Source organism: Ixodes scapularis, unplaced genomic scaffold (assembly GCF_016920785.2).
Source record: "Ixodes scapularis isolate PalLabHiFi unplaced genomic scaffold, ASM1692078v2 PGA_scaffold1__304_contigs__length_218370807, whole genome shotgun sequence".
Classification (NCBI taxonomy): domain Eukaryota; kingdom Metazoa; phylum Arthropoda; class Arachnida; order Ixodida; family Ixodidae; genus Ixodes; species Ixodes scapularis.
In genome coordinates this window covers 2,826,166-2,844,636 of record NW_024609846.1, presented here as the reverse complement: position 1 = coordinate 2,844,636, position 18,471 = coordinate 2,826,166, and the positions used below count along the sequence as shown (strand labels likewise).

The following is an 18,471-nucleotide window of genomic DNA, read 5'->3' as shown; positions in this document are numbered from 1 at the left end:
TCCTGTTTCTCTGTCAACCCAACAAAGATTGACTTCGTGGTTCCGGCATCTGTACTTGCAGATGCAAATAAATGATTTCATTTGATCTGATTTGAACTGCCTTGATTGCTATTCAACAGTGATGATTCAAGTATTTGTATTTGCCAACATGCTTCCCGTTTATATCTCCAAAGAAAAAGCACAAATAACACGAGAGATCGACAAAAAAGAGGCGTATTTTAGACAAAGAAATATGTTAATATACTTGATTCATAATACACATTTCTAGCATGTTGCTTTATTTTCAGACAGACGCAACTCAGAGAGGTTGCATTATCAATCTGGTTTATATTTAATTTATTTCAATGCTCTTAAAATGTAAAAACGAATAAGAGCGACGTTGTTCCAAGCTCGATTGAGTCTGACACGTGCTTTTTTTATGTTTTTCCTTCAGTCTGCGTTTGGAGTGCTGGAGATTGGATCCTGTCGCAATGGCACCTGCGTTCAGTCCCCTTCGGAGTCAACGGTCCAGCCCGTATCACCCACCAGCCAACATACAACACCACATGCCGTGGAAAAGTCACCTTGAATTACTATTGACAGAAACCATGCCAGTTTTGATCCGTATTATACACTGATGCTTAGAGGACGACTAGCTGATTTAGAAATTTTAGGATTTAACACGTTCAATGTAATATTTTGACGGGCCTAGTCGGCGGAACCAAGCGCAGGCAGAAATACAGAATCAGAATTGATAGTCCTCCTAAGGTCGCGTTTTTTTAATTGTATTTTGTACGTGAGTTGCATATAGTTGTTCTGAATCTAGCAATATGTTATACTAAAGCTGCCAATCTAGATATAATTGGAAGTCTAAAGCAGCCCAATAAAATGCATCAAAGCTTACCATTATGTTAAAACACCTGAGACTGGGTGGGAAAAAACAAACGAACTTGAAACAAGCAAAACTAGAAGAGACACGGAAAGAAGTCAGTCAGACGACGTCTCAAGAGAGACGTTGTCAGACTGAGATCTTTGTGTCTCTTGGTGTACCATTATGTTAAAACACCACTCTCAGGTGTTTTAACATAATGGGAAACTTACACCAGCCCGCCTGCGCCCTCACTGTGTTTAAACCAAAGCTCTTGTATCCTACATAATATACTGCTGCCCGTTTACTTATCTTTGTAGCTAGGTTGTTGCTGCCGTGAGTGCTCGCTCATTATGCTTATACTCTTGAGTTGATGGTACGTTTTACAATAAATATTAATACTATTATTATTTTTGTAATATGCACAGTTTCAGGGTTAGGAAGAAATACCCTTCAAAAGAATTTGTACAAATACTGGGATATATGACAAAGACTGCTACAATACAGACCTTGAATTACATTTACAGTAAGGTTACGTATCAGGAATACATTTGGACATATAAACGTATTTGGGAACACAAATACAGAAATACATTTGTCTGCGACAGAGAAACATGTTTTTCAGGTTCAGAATTATGAATATTGAAACACATTTTCGAAAAAGTGCTATTTGTGATGATCTTTTACTTTATAGAACTGGTTGTGGTGCACTCGCTCTTGTATACGAAAAACATAAAAAAGAAGCATATATCTTCCACCATAGTCTAAATCATTATATGATATGTTTGAAACCAACAAACGAGTACCTGCTGCAATATTCAGCCTTATCTTCGACGTTAACGTTTTTGCGTTTTAGTAAATAGGATATGTGAGTGCCAGGTGTATTGATGGTTTCTTTATAGGTAAAGTGTTATGGTAACGCAGAAATTTGATTTTTTAACTTGTCAATTGTTCCTCGGTTTGGCGTGGTTCATATCATATTCGAATCAAATAAGAAAATTTATTGTTTGTCATAAAATACCGCAATGTACCAGGTTAGTAAGATGAACATTTACTCATTTATAGTTATCGCGGTATTTTGCAATGAAGTATTTTGATGTCATCCATCCTGTGGGTGGTCCTTATAGTATTTGTAGTGCAAAAGACTTGAAGGGCATTCTTCGACTTATCTTTCTCGAAGGCCTTCGCTAGAAAGGGGACGATAAAAAATGACATTTAAAACTGATAACTGTACATATACTCCAAATGCACTACTAAATGAACATTCGGTAATGTACAAGGGCAGCGTAGCCAGAAACAATAATTCATTATTTGGTATAAAATGCTCCGATTAGACAGGGTGATAATTTTAGAAACCAGAATCAACAAAATACTGGGAAAATGTGTTAGAGTATCATTTATCCCTGACGCTAAGTTGGAGGCCACGAGAGTCAATAGAAAAAAGACGAAAGGGGTTGATTAGGTAGATAACGAATAAATACCTCAAATTATTTTTTAAAATTTTTATGATGACGGCATAATGTAGTTGAAAAATTGTCGCTGGACTTAATTATAGTCTAGCCATGAGGTGAAGTGTCGGTTAAATTTCACAGTGGGCGCTACGGGGCGACAGATGTCATTGCACGACTTCAAACGGAAACTGCGCAGGTAGAGCGCGCCCGTGACGTCGATTCTTTTGCCCTGCGCCCACTCCGCAAACCATCTGTCTGCACCGCAGGTAGAGTCTGCAGCGCGAGGCAAGCGCAGAGTGGAGAGATCGACGTCACAAAGGCGTTTATTTATTTTTCCTGTATGAATCTGTGCACAAGGATGAAATCGGTCGCCCCGTAACGCTCGCTATGAATTTTGTTTTTATAAAAATTTCACATAAGGGTTAAACTACTATAATGAAATCGATCGTCAACTCTTCAACTGCCTTATTCCTCTCCCCTCCCCCAATAAAGAAAAGAAGGCAAGTAAAGTTTTCTTTTCTATTTATTAGCTAGCTATATTCTCCGAGATGTTAAGAAGGTTAAGAGTCGCAGAGCGTGCCGAATATTGAGCATTTTATTATGTCTTCGCAGCCAATGAGCTCGCCGCATTGGCCGATAAGGACGGCGATTATAGAAATTACGACGCAGACATTGGCAACGTAATAGCCACGTTCTTCATTTTCCCAGCTCTGTGAGACAATTTTTTAACCAATTTAGCCTGTTCTACAGCATGTAAACTAACGCTTCTAGGCACCCATAAAAATCGGCTTCTCTACGTATCACGCTGAGATTCACCGCAGAGGTGCGGCAGGGCGGTGGAAGCATGGAATAAAAATATCAACGATTGAACTTGCATTGTTAAAAAAAAGAATAAAAATGAAAGACGTTTACAATTCTCTGTAGTGCCGAGCGCTGCTAATGAGGAGGAGATAGGGACGGTATGGAGGGGAGAGTATGCTCTTCCTCCCTTCCGTACCCTCCCCTCGTCCTGGCCTGCTGCCCTCCCATTTAGCGGGAAATTTACGCTAAATTTCCCCGCTAAAGTTAGCAGAGTGGGAAAATTTCCGCTAAATTTCCCGTTGAATTTAGCAGGAAAACTTCCACACTAAATTTAGCAGAAAAATATTTTTATAAATTTCCCGCTAAATTTGGCGAAAAAAGGCTTCCGCTAACATTAGCGAGAAAATTTTTCCGTCATATTTAGCAATAAAATTTCCCGCTAAATTTAGCGGTAGCGTTTCCCCGCAAGATATAGCGGGAAAAGAGTTGCGGTAAATTTAGCGGGGAAATTCAGCGAAAATTTTCATGCTGAATTTAGCGCAGAAATTTTGCGAGAATTTTCACGCTATATTTGGCGGGGAAGAGTTCCCATAATGGAACGCGCGGTTATGCCCGCTTGCATTATTCCCCTAATGTAACGCGCGCAGTTACGCCGACGGCGACGGCGACGCCGCTCAAACTGGAAACGGGCGCCTAAGAGCTGTGCTCTAAAAACCTTCTTCGGGCTATCTACCGCGGCGTTCGGAGACGACATGATGAGCTTGCTCACTTAGTTGTATGTGCTACCGAAAGATGGCGCAACGGGAGACACGAGAGTAATGCAGTGCCTCGGCCAATCATCATCCTACCAAAAATAGGAATCCATGAAGGATTTAAATCCTTGTTTTCTTCTTAAGTTTATTTTTTCTTAATAAATTATCGCACAATTAGAAGTATACGTTAGAGAGGCACGCGCCGGGCATAGTGAACAGTTTCCGAAGACGTGTGCCGGCTTAGTGAAACGTTTCCAAAGATTATTAAGCTCGGCACCGGCGCGCTCGACGCTTCCGACATCTGTCTGGGGCAGATTTAGAGGGACACCTACAAGGTATTTATGCTCGTCAAGGTTTTTATCTGTACATGACATATGAGAGCCCAACTACACAGGCTACAATTTGCGGCTCGAAATTCCTTTTGTTTCCGCCCGAGAACCGCCAATCGAGAGCTGACCGGTTTCCAGTCGCGCTCCCTCTCTTCTCCTTGATCACGTGCCGTTTTTTATGCTTTAGACACAACCACCAGAGATAATCAAAGTCGTGGGCCATCGAAGGCACACACTCAATACTAAAAATACGCAGAAAACATGATACCTATTTTTTACATGATGATTGAAACCTGAGACTGTGGTTTTTCAGACCACAGTTTCAGGTTTGAAACCACAGTCTCAGGTTTTAAAAACCACAGTCCCTTCCGGGTGCGGTGGTGACGACCTTGTGTTTCTATTTAGGTTTGAACTTGTGTTCTGGGTGAAGATGGAAGCGATAGGGCACACTTCCCTTTTTTTTTAATATATATTGCTTGCCACCACCACAACGGATGATCACCGAACCACAAACAATACACCGAACAGCAAAGCAAATTGTTGTGTGTATGTTTATACAGCCGTAAGTTAATCTGCCTCAATTGGCACCAGACGCGTAATGAGGCAGACCGACTTCCGTCTGTATAAACATGCACACAACAATTTGCTTTGCTTTGCAATTTGGTGTATTGTGGTTCTAGTGTATTGTTTTTGGTTCGGTGATCATCCGTTGCGGTGGCTGCGACGTTCGGGGGAGGGGTATGTGAGGCGTAGAGGCAATAAAGTTTTTAGCTGAGTTTGATAAGTTGTATGTCACTTTTTCTTCCTCTTTCACGAGTTTCCGTTTTTCAAGCCACAGTCTCAGGTTTCAATCATCATGTATAACTCACACCAGCTCGCCTGCGCTTCACTCGTTTTTTCATTGACCCCCTTTTTGTGGCTCCTAAAAATCTGCAAATACGTTGATTAAGAAAACAAAAGTTGCAAGGCTACGTGACTTCCAATATTTTTCTCCTCCTCTATAGTTCTTCTTCCTCCCCAGTCCAGTTTCGGTTTTGGTTTCGAGCAGTCGTGTTTTTTTTACTTATTAAAAATATACGTGACATTGTAACAAATGTTGTTTGTTAGTCCCCTGACGCCATAATCGCCAAAAAAAAAAGAAAAAAAAAGCTTTCAGGGGTGTCAGTGTCCCTTCCTTTAACTACGCGAGCCCCGTAATAACGTCCTCTGCGAATGCCGCAGTAGATAGCCCGAAACAGTTTTTTATTTTTTTTTATTTTTTGAACAAGGTAAGCTCATTCGTTGATAATTTCATCCCATGCTTCCATCAGCTGGTTGCACCTCTGCAGTAAACCGCAGCGCGAAACGTTGAGAAATTTAATTTTGTGGGCCGTCTAAAAGCGCTTTGAAGCGTTTGTTTACATCCTATATAGTGGCCCCCATGACCACAATCCTAGCCCCGAGGCTAAAAAAAAAAAAGAAAAAAACCGACGCACAAGTTCTTTTTTGAAAACATCCTGATCCTATAAAAAACAACAACAAAAAAACTTGCATATGAACTACAAAGCAAAAGACCGACTATCTCTTTAGGTCAACATATTTCAAATCAAGTCTATAAATATCATGCGATTTCCTTTTTACTAGTAATAGCAGCGCCGCGACACGGAGAGGCGCTCTTTTATGAATGCAGATTTTGTCTAGCATTCGATGTTACGAATTGCTCGAAAAATTGAAAACTAAGAATGCCAAATTCTAATAGAGATATTCAGTTAATCAATATTCGACTCGAATTCGAAACTTGAATATTCGCGCAACCTTAATATTTTTATCCTCTTTATTCGCACAGCCTCCTCCGTACATTGTAGTGATCGGTTCTCACAACTGCGTTTCAAGGAAGTAGACGGACTGGAGTTTATTGGGTCTAATCAAAATATTTTAATTTTTTCATTAGAATTTTTACTCAAAACGTACCTTTTTACTACGTCACTGTAAACAATAACAATGCAAAATGAACAACATGCGGTAAAATTTATCCTTTGGTATGATTCATACCTGAGTTTCTTGGACTCAAAGGCCAATTAATGTTTTGCTTACAACTACGGTTTCGTTTGAACCAAGGGGAACACACGTTCCGTTTATACACTGCCCCACTGTAAGTTCCGTCTTTTCGGAGTCCATATTGTTGTGATATGCCTGGGTTAAATACAAAGTCAATCTTACACGTGTGAGCTACTTTTTTTTGTGCTAAACTTCAAAACTTTATTTATGAGATTTAAAACATGGATCAGAATTAATTGGCGGGCTAGTTGGTTGTACATCTAGACGGTGGTTTTAAAAGCGCAAAGGACTAAGAAGAGAAGGAGGGGACAGGACAGAGCGCTTACTTACAACTGCCAAATTTATTAGAGCATCTAGATGCTCTATTAAATTTGACAGTTGTAAGTAAGCGCTCTGTCCTGTCCCCGCCTTCTCTTCTCAGTCTTTTGCGCTTTCAAAACCACCGTCTAGAGGTAAAACTTGGAAAATGTTTTGAAACAGAAAATAGAATATGAGTCACGGTGAAGTAGCCCTCGTTCCTAAAGATGATAGGTAAACAACGTTGCTACAAGAGCAGGAGCCAGGACTAATGGTGAATTACACTCGTCACTGATGCTTTAAGAAACGCAGGATATGGTAGTCTTCGAGCATTCATTATCGCTTCGCAGTATAAGGAGTACAAGGAACAGAGCCCAGCTCATTGTGGGGTGAAATTAACATTACGCGTTTTTTGTTTTTATATTAACAGGCGCTCATATTGATAAAAAAAAAAGCATCAGGGAAGCACTTCTTGCTCTCTGGGATGTAAGAAAATCCGTGCGTTTGTGAGAAGTGGCGTAGTAACGCCAACGCTTTCTGAGACTTTTAGTGGGTAGAAACGTTTCCTCTGTCGCAGTGCCTATTTTGCAACGTAGAATAGTCACTCACAAATTCGGATAGGCAGAAAGGTGGCGAATTTCGAGCATCTTATTAGCGCTCTGTAGCCAAGAAAATTGCGGAATTAGCCGATAAAAATACCGAAGAACGTATCCCACAGGTATTGTTACTAACACTGTGATAAACAAAGGGCATGGCTTGTTCTTATATATATTCGTGTACCCATAGTGCCTTGAGGCATTACAGTAGGGGGAAAACATTTGGGGCTGAAGGAGTAATAGTTGAACAACCTAGGAATATAACAAATTACAACAGCAGAGAACATATTGTATTATACAACAGATAATATAAGAATCAGCAGGTTGTATTAAGACATTTATACAAAGAAACTAGAAACACTACGACGTCACTGCTAAATAAAACATGTAAGCCCGTACTTCCCCGTTAGAGAACGTTACTATTCTCACGATTGCAAAAAGTTTGCAGTAACTCTTAGAAAGCTTAGACAAGAAAAGAAAGAAAAAGAAATATCAAGCTTGTGTTTGGTTCGCCATATGTACTTTATGGCTCTTTTGACGGGTTTGCATTGCAACCCCCAGTCAATGGAGATATGCGTTATTGCAAGCAGGAGAATAAAATTGTTAATTTCATGCAAGAATTTACAAGGTCTTCATAGCTGGTGACCAGAAACGAAGACAATAGCTACCGAAAAAACACGAGGAACGAAATAGCAGTTGTGAAAAGTTACACTGGCTGGTCTTTGTGGGTTGGTGTCGTTATTGATTCCTGGATCCTCGGGGTTGTGTTATGTTTAGTACTGTCAGACATAGTTAGATCGTAAACTAGTCCATATTTCAAATGAGACGTCATCTAAACTTAAAATGCGGCTTTCTATTAACACAGCCGGTTTCCTGCAATTTTTTATATTTATATTTGTTGATTTTCAAAATAACAGCAAATAAAATGTATTGTGTAACCGTTTGTCACTTTAATAATTATTCCTTGACATACATGGTCCAGAAACTACGAGCATTACGACTACCCGTTTTTTTTTTTTTTACAGAAAATGAATTACGCGCCTTGCCTGTTGACAACTTGACAAGAAAAAAACTTTGACCACCCAGGAAAATTGTTTACAATTATACGCTCATGCGCAAACACGCAATTCATATTACGTGCGTTGATTATGTTTGGGAAATAAAAACAGCGTCTTCATTTTACCATCGTCATGAGAATGTTGGTTTTAATTTTTAGCGAAAAAGGGGAGAAGTGTAGGTTGAGGGATGCCGCAATATTGTTCGGTGAGGTGGACGGTCAGTATTTACTGATTTGTGCCCTCTAACCAACGTACGAAAGTACCTTAGTTACCCAAACCACGTCGTCATAACCACCTTTTGAGTTTTTAGAATCGCGACTTTTAGAAGGACGGCCTCTAGCATAACTCTTCAGTTTTCCAATCTTCAAGTAAATTAGTTTTATAAAAAGGTTTACATACCACGCACTTTATGCAGTCTGGGCGTTTAGTTTCATTTGCCTGTGATTGACAGGACACACAACTTGTACTAAGTAAATACTGAAATAAAAAAAGAAATCACGAACACGTAAACACGTAATTAAAATCGAAAATTGTAAAAATTATAAAAATACATTTTTGTTTGCTTATCTAAAGTAGAAGAAAAACAACCGCTGATATAGCGTTTCAAGTTTTTGGTAACAGCGCTGGAAAGTAGAACTCCGAAATTAACGAATGCTCATAATTTCGTAATAAATAATGGGTTAAAAATGCACTCTTTTATATGAGTGTCGCGCGCCACTTTGTGCTTCATCCTCGTCGCCTTTAAATTCAATGTCGAGAATTTATTAACTAGCGAGACTTTTCCACCCCCGGAATTCTCTGTTTTTTACTTCATTAGCCAGGCGAATCCTATATGTGGCGGGCATTTTGGTGACCAGTGAAAGGGTGTGTAGCACACCATGAATTGTTCTTAACGAACAGCGAAAGTACATTTATCTTGGATAGAATTAGGAGAGCGTGTTGGTTAAACATCTTGGTATGCGAACTCAAAAGAACACAAAAGACACACAGAAACACGTGTTTATTGTGTCCCTTGTCTCCACTTGCGTTTGTATACCAAGATAGATCTATCTGGCGAACGTAAATAAATAGTTCTTTAACGCGGCTGGTAGAAGAAAACGCAATCGAATCACCGATGGAAGTGAATGTTATGCCTGGCTCATATGAACTGTTATTTATGATCATCCCTAGGGACGATCATTCCCGTATAATTCATATGAACTTTAAGTTAATTATAAATTACAGCTTTTTATATTGTACTTCAATTTTGTTTTTATTTACTGATATATTGCTTATCAGCTGGGAACTTGACGTTAGTAGTAAGGTGTGCATATATCCTTTTAGGTCAATTCTTAACTTCTTCTAACATATTGTGGGAGAAGCGCAAAAGTCTTTGGATATATTTTTACAAAGAAGACTTAATTTATTAACAGTTGATGACCCCTTTTTGGTAAAAAACTCACATGAAGTCATCAGCTTCCTACAAGAACACAGTGCCAACCAATACCAGGCTTTCTCGATTGACATCAAGGACCTATACTATGCTTTACCTCAGGAAGACAGCATTGACTCGTATGGTGCCATAGCTTCCCAGAACACCTCAGGACTTTCCCAAAGCAACTTTCTTGATTTGCTTAGGTTTTACCTCAGGTCTACTTTTGCGTGTTGGAACGGTAACGCCTACCTTCAGAAGAAGGAAGTCTGCATCGGATCCTGCGTTGCGCCAATTCTCAGTGATTTATTCCCAGCATACCACGACAGACTGCTTCAAAAGAGTTTAGGTTTCTCGACTGTGGTAAAGGTGTTTTGCTACGTTTATGACTATTTGGTACTCCTGAACACCAACGAAAAAGACTTCCCGACTCATGTGCCCAATGTGCTCGTCAAGTTTAAAAGATGTCTAAACCCTTTGGAGATTACACACGAGCTACCAGAGCTAGGATCCTTAAGATTTCTGGATCTAAGACTATCTTCAGCCCCGTCATGTCTGTTGGTCGTATGAGCCGAGAAAGAAAAAAACACTCCTAAATTATAATTCGGCGCATTCTAAATTGGTAAAAAGAGGCATAGTCAATCAGGGCTTAAAATACTCTATTTTGAAGTCCCGCCCGCATTCAAGCCTAACAAGCTTCGCAGGACAAGTATTTAGGATACTAAATGCGGGATATCCCTCATATCTATTAACTTCAGTCGCCGAAAGTCTCCTTAAACAGATCTAAAAGGGTCAAATCACATCCCGCAAGCCACGCGACAGATACAGTGACCAAAGACCGGTAGTCATCCCCTACATTCATAGCATTTCTCATAACCTGAAGAAGATTGGTAATCGCGCAAATATAGATTTAGTCTATTCCGCCCCCATCAAACTCTCAGGCGTATGTAAAAAAGTTAACGCCATACCAAAAACTAATCCCGGCTGCACTAAAAAGCATAGAGCCCCATACATATCTAGCTCAGAAGGAGTGATTTATTCCTTTCCCCTTTCATGCGGCAAACAGTACATAGGACTAACTGGAAAGTGTATAAATGACAGATTAAAGCAACATAAAAACAGCACACGATTAGCAAACTCAGGACTTTTGGGCATTCACTGCCGTGACTGTGGATGCACTGCGGACATCAAAAATAGCACCATAATTGGAAAGAACCATCACCAATTAACACGTGAAATAATAGAGGCAGCTAACATCATAAAAGGAGTGATACTTGTGTTAGCAGTTCATCCATAACGCTAACTAAAAAAGAATTATTATATCTTGACTCTCGAAGGTTGTGTGCGCTATAGATGCTTTGCACACGCGCCAGATTACAGCCGCCATAGCTGACCTTCTCTTGCCTTACCGATATGCCGATCCACTGAAGCAGGCGCTGACGAGCCTACACAAACGCCAATGCTACGGAGAAGGACACAGTGCAAACTAAAATGGCAATAACCTGTCTTGCTGTGGTAATCATGAAGTGAAGTAAAGGGAATAAGATGAAACAAAAACGGAAGGTCAGTTATGGCGGCGCCCATGCACAGCTGCTGCAAAGCGTCTATACTCTGTTTCGCCTTGTGTTGTACCGCAGGAAAGGCTACATGCGCGAGCTCCTTGCTCTAGGGCACATCTCGGCGGCACAAGCTCCCGTGCACCAAGGGCAGCTGCCAACGGTATGAGCTCGCGCAGCCTTCGCTGCGGTACAACATAAGTTGAAACGGATTATAGACATTGCTATTTGTTTGTACAGAAGAGAACGAAGTTTAATACGGGTAAAAGAAAAAGAAAGAAGACGAAAATACAATTTGAGTTGTAAGTCAGCGCGACGTGAGTGACTGTTTTTCTGGTGTGCGTGCATTTTCTGCGTGAGTGAGTTTACTTTTGCGCTTTTCCCACAATATGAATATCCAACTCACCCAAGCATCCATTCTAAGAAGGATCTTCTTCTAACAGCCGATAGCATACAAATGCATGTCAAACAAACCGATAAATTCAATTTATTGACCCCCTTGAAATGCATTCTTTCTGCAGTCAATGCTACAGGTGTACAAACTCTCATATTGCATCCACAGATATATAATGTCATATTTTTATAACTAAAACAAATGAACGCATGTAAAAGCTAAATCGGAGTACCGAATGTGGTAGATTTTTATCTGTAGCTCGGAAAAGTTATTGCGCATTCTTCGCCTCCAACGGGGGGACGATTGACTCGCTGCTTCCAACCGCAGCTTCTTTTATGCAGGTTCTGGTGTCAATAACATCCTAGGCAAGAACACCCCGTCGATTTCTATATTTAAGTGTAAGGTTTCAGAAGAGTGCCAACATAAAAAAATAAAAGAAAGCTAAAGATGTTAAAAAGAAACGGGGAAGTCATATGTGTTGTTAATTAGGACACATAGACGGCAACAGGTTTACTGTTGCAAATAATTATTTATTTAAAGGTAATCGATTAATTAGTTAAATTTATTAGTTGATGCGAAGCCCTACTTAAATCATATACATACTGCATAAATTATGCGGTGGGCACGGCCCATAACGTATTTAAAATAAACAACGCTGTAATTGCGCTTACTTTTGTCGTGTATAAGGAGAACTGACTTCGTTTAAAATGTTGATCGAGTTCGATAATAATTTTACCTTATTTTTTAACAAAACAAAATGTTAAAAGGTGACAAGTGAAAAAAGCTGTGAAAGCAGTTTTGCTAGAGCCTAGCCTCCCAAACCAGGAGTTGTATGCAGGCATGAAAGGAATTTATACAATGATAAGAAAATGCTAGGAACTTAGACAATAATAATAAAATGAGAAATTCAAAACGCGAGTGAACTACCACACGAAAGACACACCACTATACTAAAGCAATAGCACAATTAAACAATCCACAGAATCATGAATACATTCAGTACATTCAAACCCAGATTGCAAGAAGCACATTAAAAACAAAAGAAACTCAATACAATCATAAATTATTGTAGGCAATTTGGTTTGAAGTAAACAATTCCTGTAAGATGATCACTGATGCTGCAATTGATATTTTGCCAACTCAGCTGATTAAGAGTTTCAGTTCGTAACCCATCTAATTCAATCCCTGTAGGTGACAAATAAAAAAAAAAAACAGTTTCTAGAGTGGTTCTTTTCATGCGGTTGTGCTCGTTCGCGTGAAATAGTGAACGTGACTAATTTCCACTCGACTGATTTCTCTTTCCAATTGCGTCAAAACGTTTATCTTAAACTAAAAAAAAACATTAAAAAATATCCTACTCTCTTGTGAATATGTACAGTACTTCATTGTCTTTAGAACTTCGACCAACTCTAGACATTATTCAGAGACACTTCATAAAAGTCCTCCTAGGGATATTTTTATTTATTCGAGCTCCCACAACTGGACAGTAAAGAATATGGTCATGATTGAATGATAGTGCGAAATATTGCCCGGGTCACTCAAATGCTGACTCAGTGTCAGGGGAGAGAGGTCGGTGTTTGTGGCTTTCGTAAGTCGAGGCTTTTATTGCAACAGTAGCTAAGCTGGCTTCTCTAAGAGCTGTTGATGCTTTGGGGAGGATGTGTCTGGTAACTTATCTTACAAACATTTTTTTCTGCACAAAATGAAACGTTGTTAACACGGTCATTTTCTTTCAATTAAGCATTTACTCGACGTCTCCAGCCCATAAACTTAAACTATGTAGAGTCCTAAAACACTATTACGTGAAAAGCTCCTCTGCGTCGTTTCTGTTTCTAAATTTGCCATGAAATATTTCCGCACATTTTGTTATCAGCTCAAATAAAATATTGCCTTGGGCGACTCACAAGCTACCCTTAATCGGCTCATGGGACCTTACACGAACGCAGGCACCGGGGGCTGACTCGCCCACGCTACTCACGCCTGACATCGCCAATCCCGGATCTCTTCGGGGGATTCTCTCTGTAGGATCGTCACCCGATTGAGCACTCTCCAAGTTAAGATGACGAGGAGTGCGAGCTTTTCCGCCCACTCTGCGGGGTCCCCGAAATCCATCGAACGATACGGAGGGCGGGCCCCCAAGATCGTGTCCAATAATCTGCCGGCAGCGGTCGCCAGGGAATAGTGGACCATTTTCAAGCCACGAGCACCGTCTGAGAGGTCGCCCGCGAAGTAAAGATTAGGGAGAGCCCAGAGTTCCTTCCCTTGCCACAACACGTTGGCATCCTGCCGTTGAATCGGTTTTTTATTGCTTTTCACACCCCGTACTGTACTACATATGCTAAAAACATTGTTACAAAAAAACGAAATAGGAGCAGAGATGGGTGCGGAACGGTGCCTTCCGAAAATGGAGACAGCTGTAAGCAGGAGTCAGGGGAGGGCGTGAATGCATGCAGAGAGGCTTACTGGAAAAAGGTACATTTTAAAACGAAGCAGCTATGGTCGAGCAGTGCGCTGTTCACGACATGGCAAACGTCCAACTTTTGCACCCTGTTTTTTTTTTTTCCGCCTCCCGACCCGGACCATTTAACCATTGACACCGAATAAAAGGGCGACGACCATAATATCCGTTAACTATACACTATTCTAATATTTACGTGTCGTCAGCCCAGCGTGCGATTTCCTCAAACCCAGAACGCGGTTCGTCGCTTCGGAATGACGAAGCGACGATATTTGAATGTGGTTCATAGATTGGACGCGAGCATTGCGTGGGCACTTGATTTGGGCTCGTGATAATCGATAGCTCGAGAAGCATTCGGGTAGTGGCCCGTGTCCAATCGCTGCAACGACGACAATAGCCGAGCCATAACAATGCCTGAAACTCAGCGCGTGTCCTGCGCTTTGCCAACCGGGCCCACCGCGTGGCTATGATCAACATTGGCGGCATATAATCGGCTACAGATCATGTGGCCGCTTGTTCTGGCTGCGAGTTGAGGGGGTGAATGGTGCTCGTTTTTCTTTAATTTTTTTTTTCTGGGACTTCTATTGCGTGGGGTGAAAAACGAACGCGCGTTTGATTGGTAATTAACGTCAGGGATCCGTTTTAAGCGGTACTTGAGCAAAGTACAAAATTTGTTGCATCGCCCCTTTAATTAGAAGAAGATAGTAGAGAGTTTTAGTAGATCGTTCCCATGGCTCCGATAACGATACCCGATACTCCGCCACCGCCTCCCTTGCGCATGCATAGTATCGTTATCGGGGCTATCGGAGGTATCGGAACGATCTACTAAAACTCTAGTGAGGGGGAAATGTTTCAGTTGTCCCACCCTCAAGCGCAAGCTTCGTATACCTTCGAGAATGCTTTGGCGTCTTGAAAGGCAACAAGCGCGTGCTGGAGGCCGGGCATCCGAAAGACACGCCCAGTCGTTTTAGAAAATTGCAAGCATGGTGCCCGACTGATGCCCCATGCCTGCATGCACGTGCAGAATGCACGTGAACATAGCTTTGGGAAGCTTGCAATTGCACGGGTTTTACCGCACGAGCAGAGACATGGCGGCGGTCAGTCACCTTGCTTACAATCATCTATAGACGTCTGCAGGCTACACAGAAAAAGAAGGAGGCGTCGATCGGGGTACTGGAGTTCGACTACACGGACGTCGACGTTGCGAAATCTGCAAGCCTCGTGGCGGTGTTAAGTCACTCAACAAGGCGGTAAGTTGGGCTATACTTTGTCTCATCCTAGAATGGACTAAAGGCCAAAGCCACGGGCCGCCAGGTCCAATCGCATTCCACGCTACACTATGACATGCCTAGCATTGATTAGGGGTGGACGAATAATGCTCCAAACCCAAAAACACAGCATCATTTCTATAGCTTCGACACTGCAAACAGCCTTTTTTTTTTTTTGAAATGTAAAATTGTTTATTCACTCAGTGCTATTTCGATTCGAACCACTGTCCGCCAATCCCAATCAGTGATCCGAGACGCGGGCACTGACACGTGCATCAAAGCGCAATACGAAATTTCTAAGTGGATCGTGATTGGATCTGGTGGTCCTTAGCTTTTGCCTTTAGTCCATCGTAGGGTGAGACGAAGTATAGTTGGTTTAACATCGTCAAACGTGAAAACAGCGCAAAAAATTGAACAAAGGACAAGTGAAAGAAGTGCACGGACAAAGCGCTGACTGTCAACTAAAGTTTAATTTTCAGGCGAACCAGAAAAATAAACACAGAGCATAGGAAAGAACCAATAAAGACACAAAAAATTATACAACCCAACCCGCAGGATTTCTACACGTCATCACCCTCACACATGCCTGCCATTCTCCCTGATAAAAAGGACCTCATCATCCCCCAAGTGCACCGACGGTGCGCTCACACATTGCCCTTCCCCTTTAGATAAAATGAAAAATGCCTCTTTAATCTCCCTGGAGGTCTTACTTTTATTGCGCGCCAAGATCGTCAAGTCATGAAAAACAGGTTCGCAGCCGCACCTACTGCAATGTACCGCTAAGTGGCCAGCGGGGGAGGAACGGAGGGAAAGGGAATGTTCCCTCGCCCTCTCGTTCACGCACCTCCCCGTTTGTCCAATGTACACCCTACCACATGTGAAGGGGATCTGATACACAACCCCCACTGCGCATGGTACAAAAGGAGTATCAGATCCCCTTCACATGTGATAGGGTGTACATTGGACAAACGGGGAGGTGCGTGAACGAGAGGGCGAGGGAGCATTCCCTTTCCCTCCGTTCCTCCCCCGCTGGCCACTTAGCGGTACATTGCAGTAGGTGCGGCTGCGTACCTGTTTTTCATGACTTGACGATCTTGGCGCGCAATAAAAGTAAGACCGCCAGGGAGATTCAAGAGGCATTTTTCATTTTACATAAAGGGGAAGGGCAATGTGTGAGCGCACCGTCGGTGCACTTGGGGGATGATGAGGTCCTTTTTATCAGGGAGAATAGCAGGCATGTGTGAGGGTGATGACGTTGTAAAAATCCTGTCGGTTGGGTTGTATAATTTTTTGTGTCTTTATTGGTTCTTTCCTATGCTCTGTGTTTATTTTTCTGGTTCGCCTGAAAATTAAACTTTAGTTGACAGTCAGCGCTTTGTCCGTGCACTTCTTTCACTTGTCCTTTGTTCAATGTTTTGCGCTGTTTTCACGTTTGATTAAATAACTCATAGCCAGAACTGAAGTGGTATGGACGCTCCTTATGACAGGACTGCTTTTGTACTAAGTCTGGTTGGTCGTCCTTGTGGCAAGCAGTATGTACCAACCCCCAAAAGGTTAACGCATGCTTTTCTATGGGTACGAAAATGGAGTGCGCTGTCACCGAGGAAAAGGAAGTGAAAAGAATAAGCAACATTTAATGCTATTGGCGGCGTGCGCGAACTGCAGGGGGCGCTTTTCTAGCTACCATCACCATCGTTTCTGACGTCACGGGTAGGACAGACTGCGACAGACCGCGCAGATCTTGGACCCCTCGGCTCGTCAGGTCGCGTCATGCGCGTTTTGGATAGCGCGCGGCAAAGCCTGTTTCACGTCTTGAGTTTATTTGGTGAAGCCATATTTGCAGTAGGACATTTTACAAAAGCTTAAACCGTGGCACGCCTAGTCGTGCTAACAAATACTTTTGGCGCTGAGGTGTCGAAGCGATGGGATGGTGGTGTGCTGTTTTGTACCCCAACACAAAAAGCTGGATGACATTTTGCTTTGAAACGTATTTATTTAACGACCAAAGCTAGATAATAAAAATAGAATATTCAGTGCTACACCCCACTACATCATCTACCCCGGCGAATAGAGTGTATTCGTTTTATGATTTGGACAAAAGAAAACTGAGAAAGGAATGTCTCATCAAACTGAAAATAAGAAAGCAAAATTTGAGAGCCACTCGCGTGTGCAGCAAACACTTCATCGGAAGCGACTCCGTGTATCCTGTCGATTTCAATGTGTTCTGTGAGTACCGGTCTCTCACTATTTCCGAATTGATTCCTTTTTGAATTTTGTAAACCAGTAAACAACGATTTCCTCACAATAACTGAGAGGAAGAAGCGGTGGCTAGCTTCCAGTGTCGTTTCAATCAAATGCCTGCTTATTCTACCGCTCGACGCGAAACGTGCGAGGCCCCCTCGCGATTGAGGCCCTAAATCCAGTAATTAAGTTGAAGACTCTTCAGCGTCCCAAAAAATGAGGTATGCAGCTATGAATTACTGCCGTTTGTATGTTCAAGTTTACGTACCCAGATGTGCAGAGTGCGTGATGCGCTTCTCGGGGAGCGATTTTAAATTTGTAAATAATTCAAGTAAAAATTGGATAGAACGAATTAATCAATCGTTTAAATTCGCCGGGCGATCCGACAATTTAAGAATTTATAAAAAATATGTTTTTTTTCCGAGCAGAAGTCGCGATGTGACAAACTTTGCCTCGTATTTGATCCGGGAGGGGCTAAGCGTCAGTTGCTGACGAGCATTTGTTCGTCAGCAACATTCGAGTCACATCTGGATAGAAGCGTCTGTATCAGTAAGCTGAATGTAGCTAAAATTAGTGTGCGGCGCTTTGCAACACAATTGTGCGCGCGTGCACAGCTAAGAAGACAGCACGTCACTTACTCTTCGTGGTGAATGCAAAACCTTTTTCTACAGTAGCCTCCGCAGATCCGACAAAAACAAGAATCAGGGAGGCTGTGAATAGCCCTCATGCACGCAGTGCAATCTGTAATGTTGAGCTCGAGACTTTTTTTTTAACATTTTACATTTTTCTAATATAAAAAGCAAATTCGAGGCCCTCCCCCGCTATTATTGTTTAGAAAGATCACTCACAAAAAATGTCGTACGCGTTTCTTTAATAAACAGACCGTTTTTAATCGGTATACATCCGAACTGACATAGCCACTCCGTGCATTGACATAGCGCGTCGCCTGCTCGCACCCTACCTGCTCCGTCACAG

The 18,471-nt window shown here is 41.8% G+C and overlaps 1 protein-coding gene across 1 annotated transcript in view; it reads right to left on the bottom strand.

The window, feature by feature from the left end:
- Positions 1 to 1,924: 1,924 nt before the first annotated feature.
- LOC120838229 overlaps positions 1,925 to 18,471 on the bottom strand; it is a 45,630-nt gene continuing 29,083 nt past the window's right edge. The window contains exons 7-8 of the mRNA XM_040208057.1: positions 8,568 to 8,645; positions 1,925 to 2,034 (exon numbers count right to left, since the gene is read on the bottom strand). Coding sequence (XP_040063991.1) covers positions 1,969 to 2,034; positions 8,568 to 8,645 — 144 coding nt within the window. The 3' untranslated portion in view covers positions 1,925 to 1,968. The remainder of the gene's footprint in view (positions 2,035 to 8,567; positions 8,646 to 18,471) is intronic.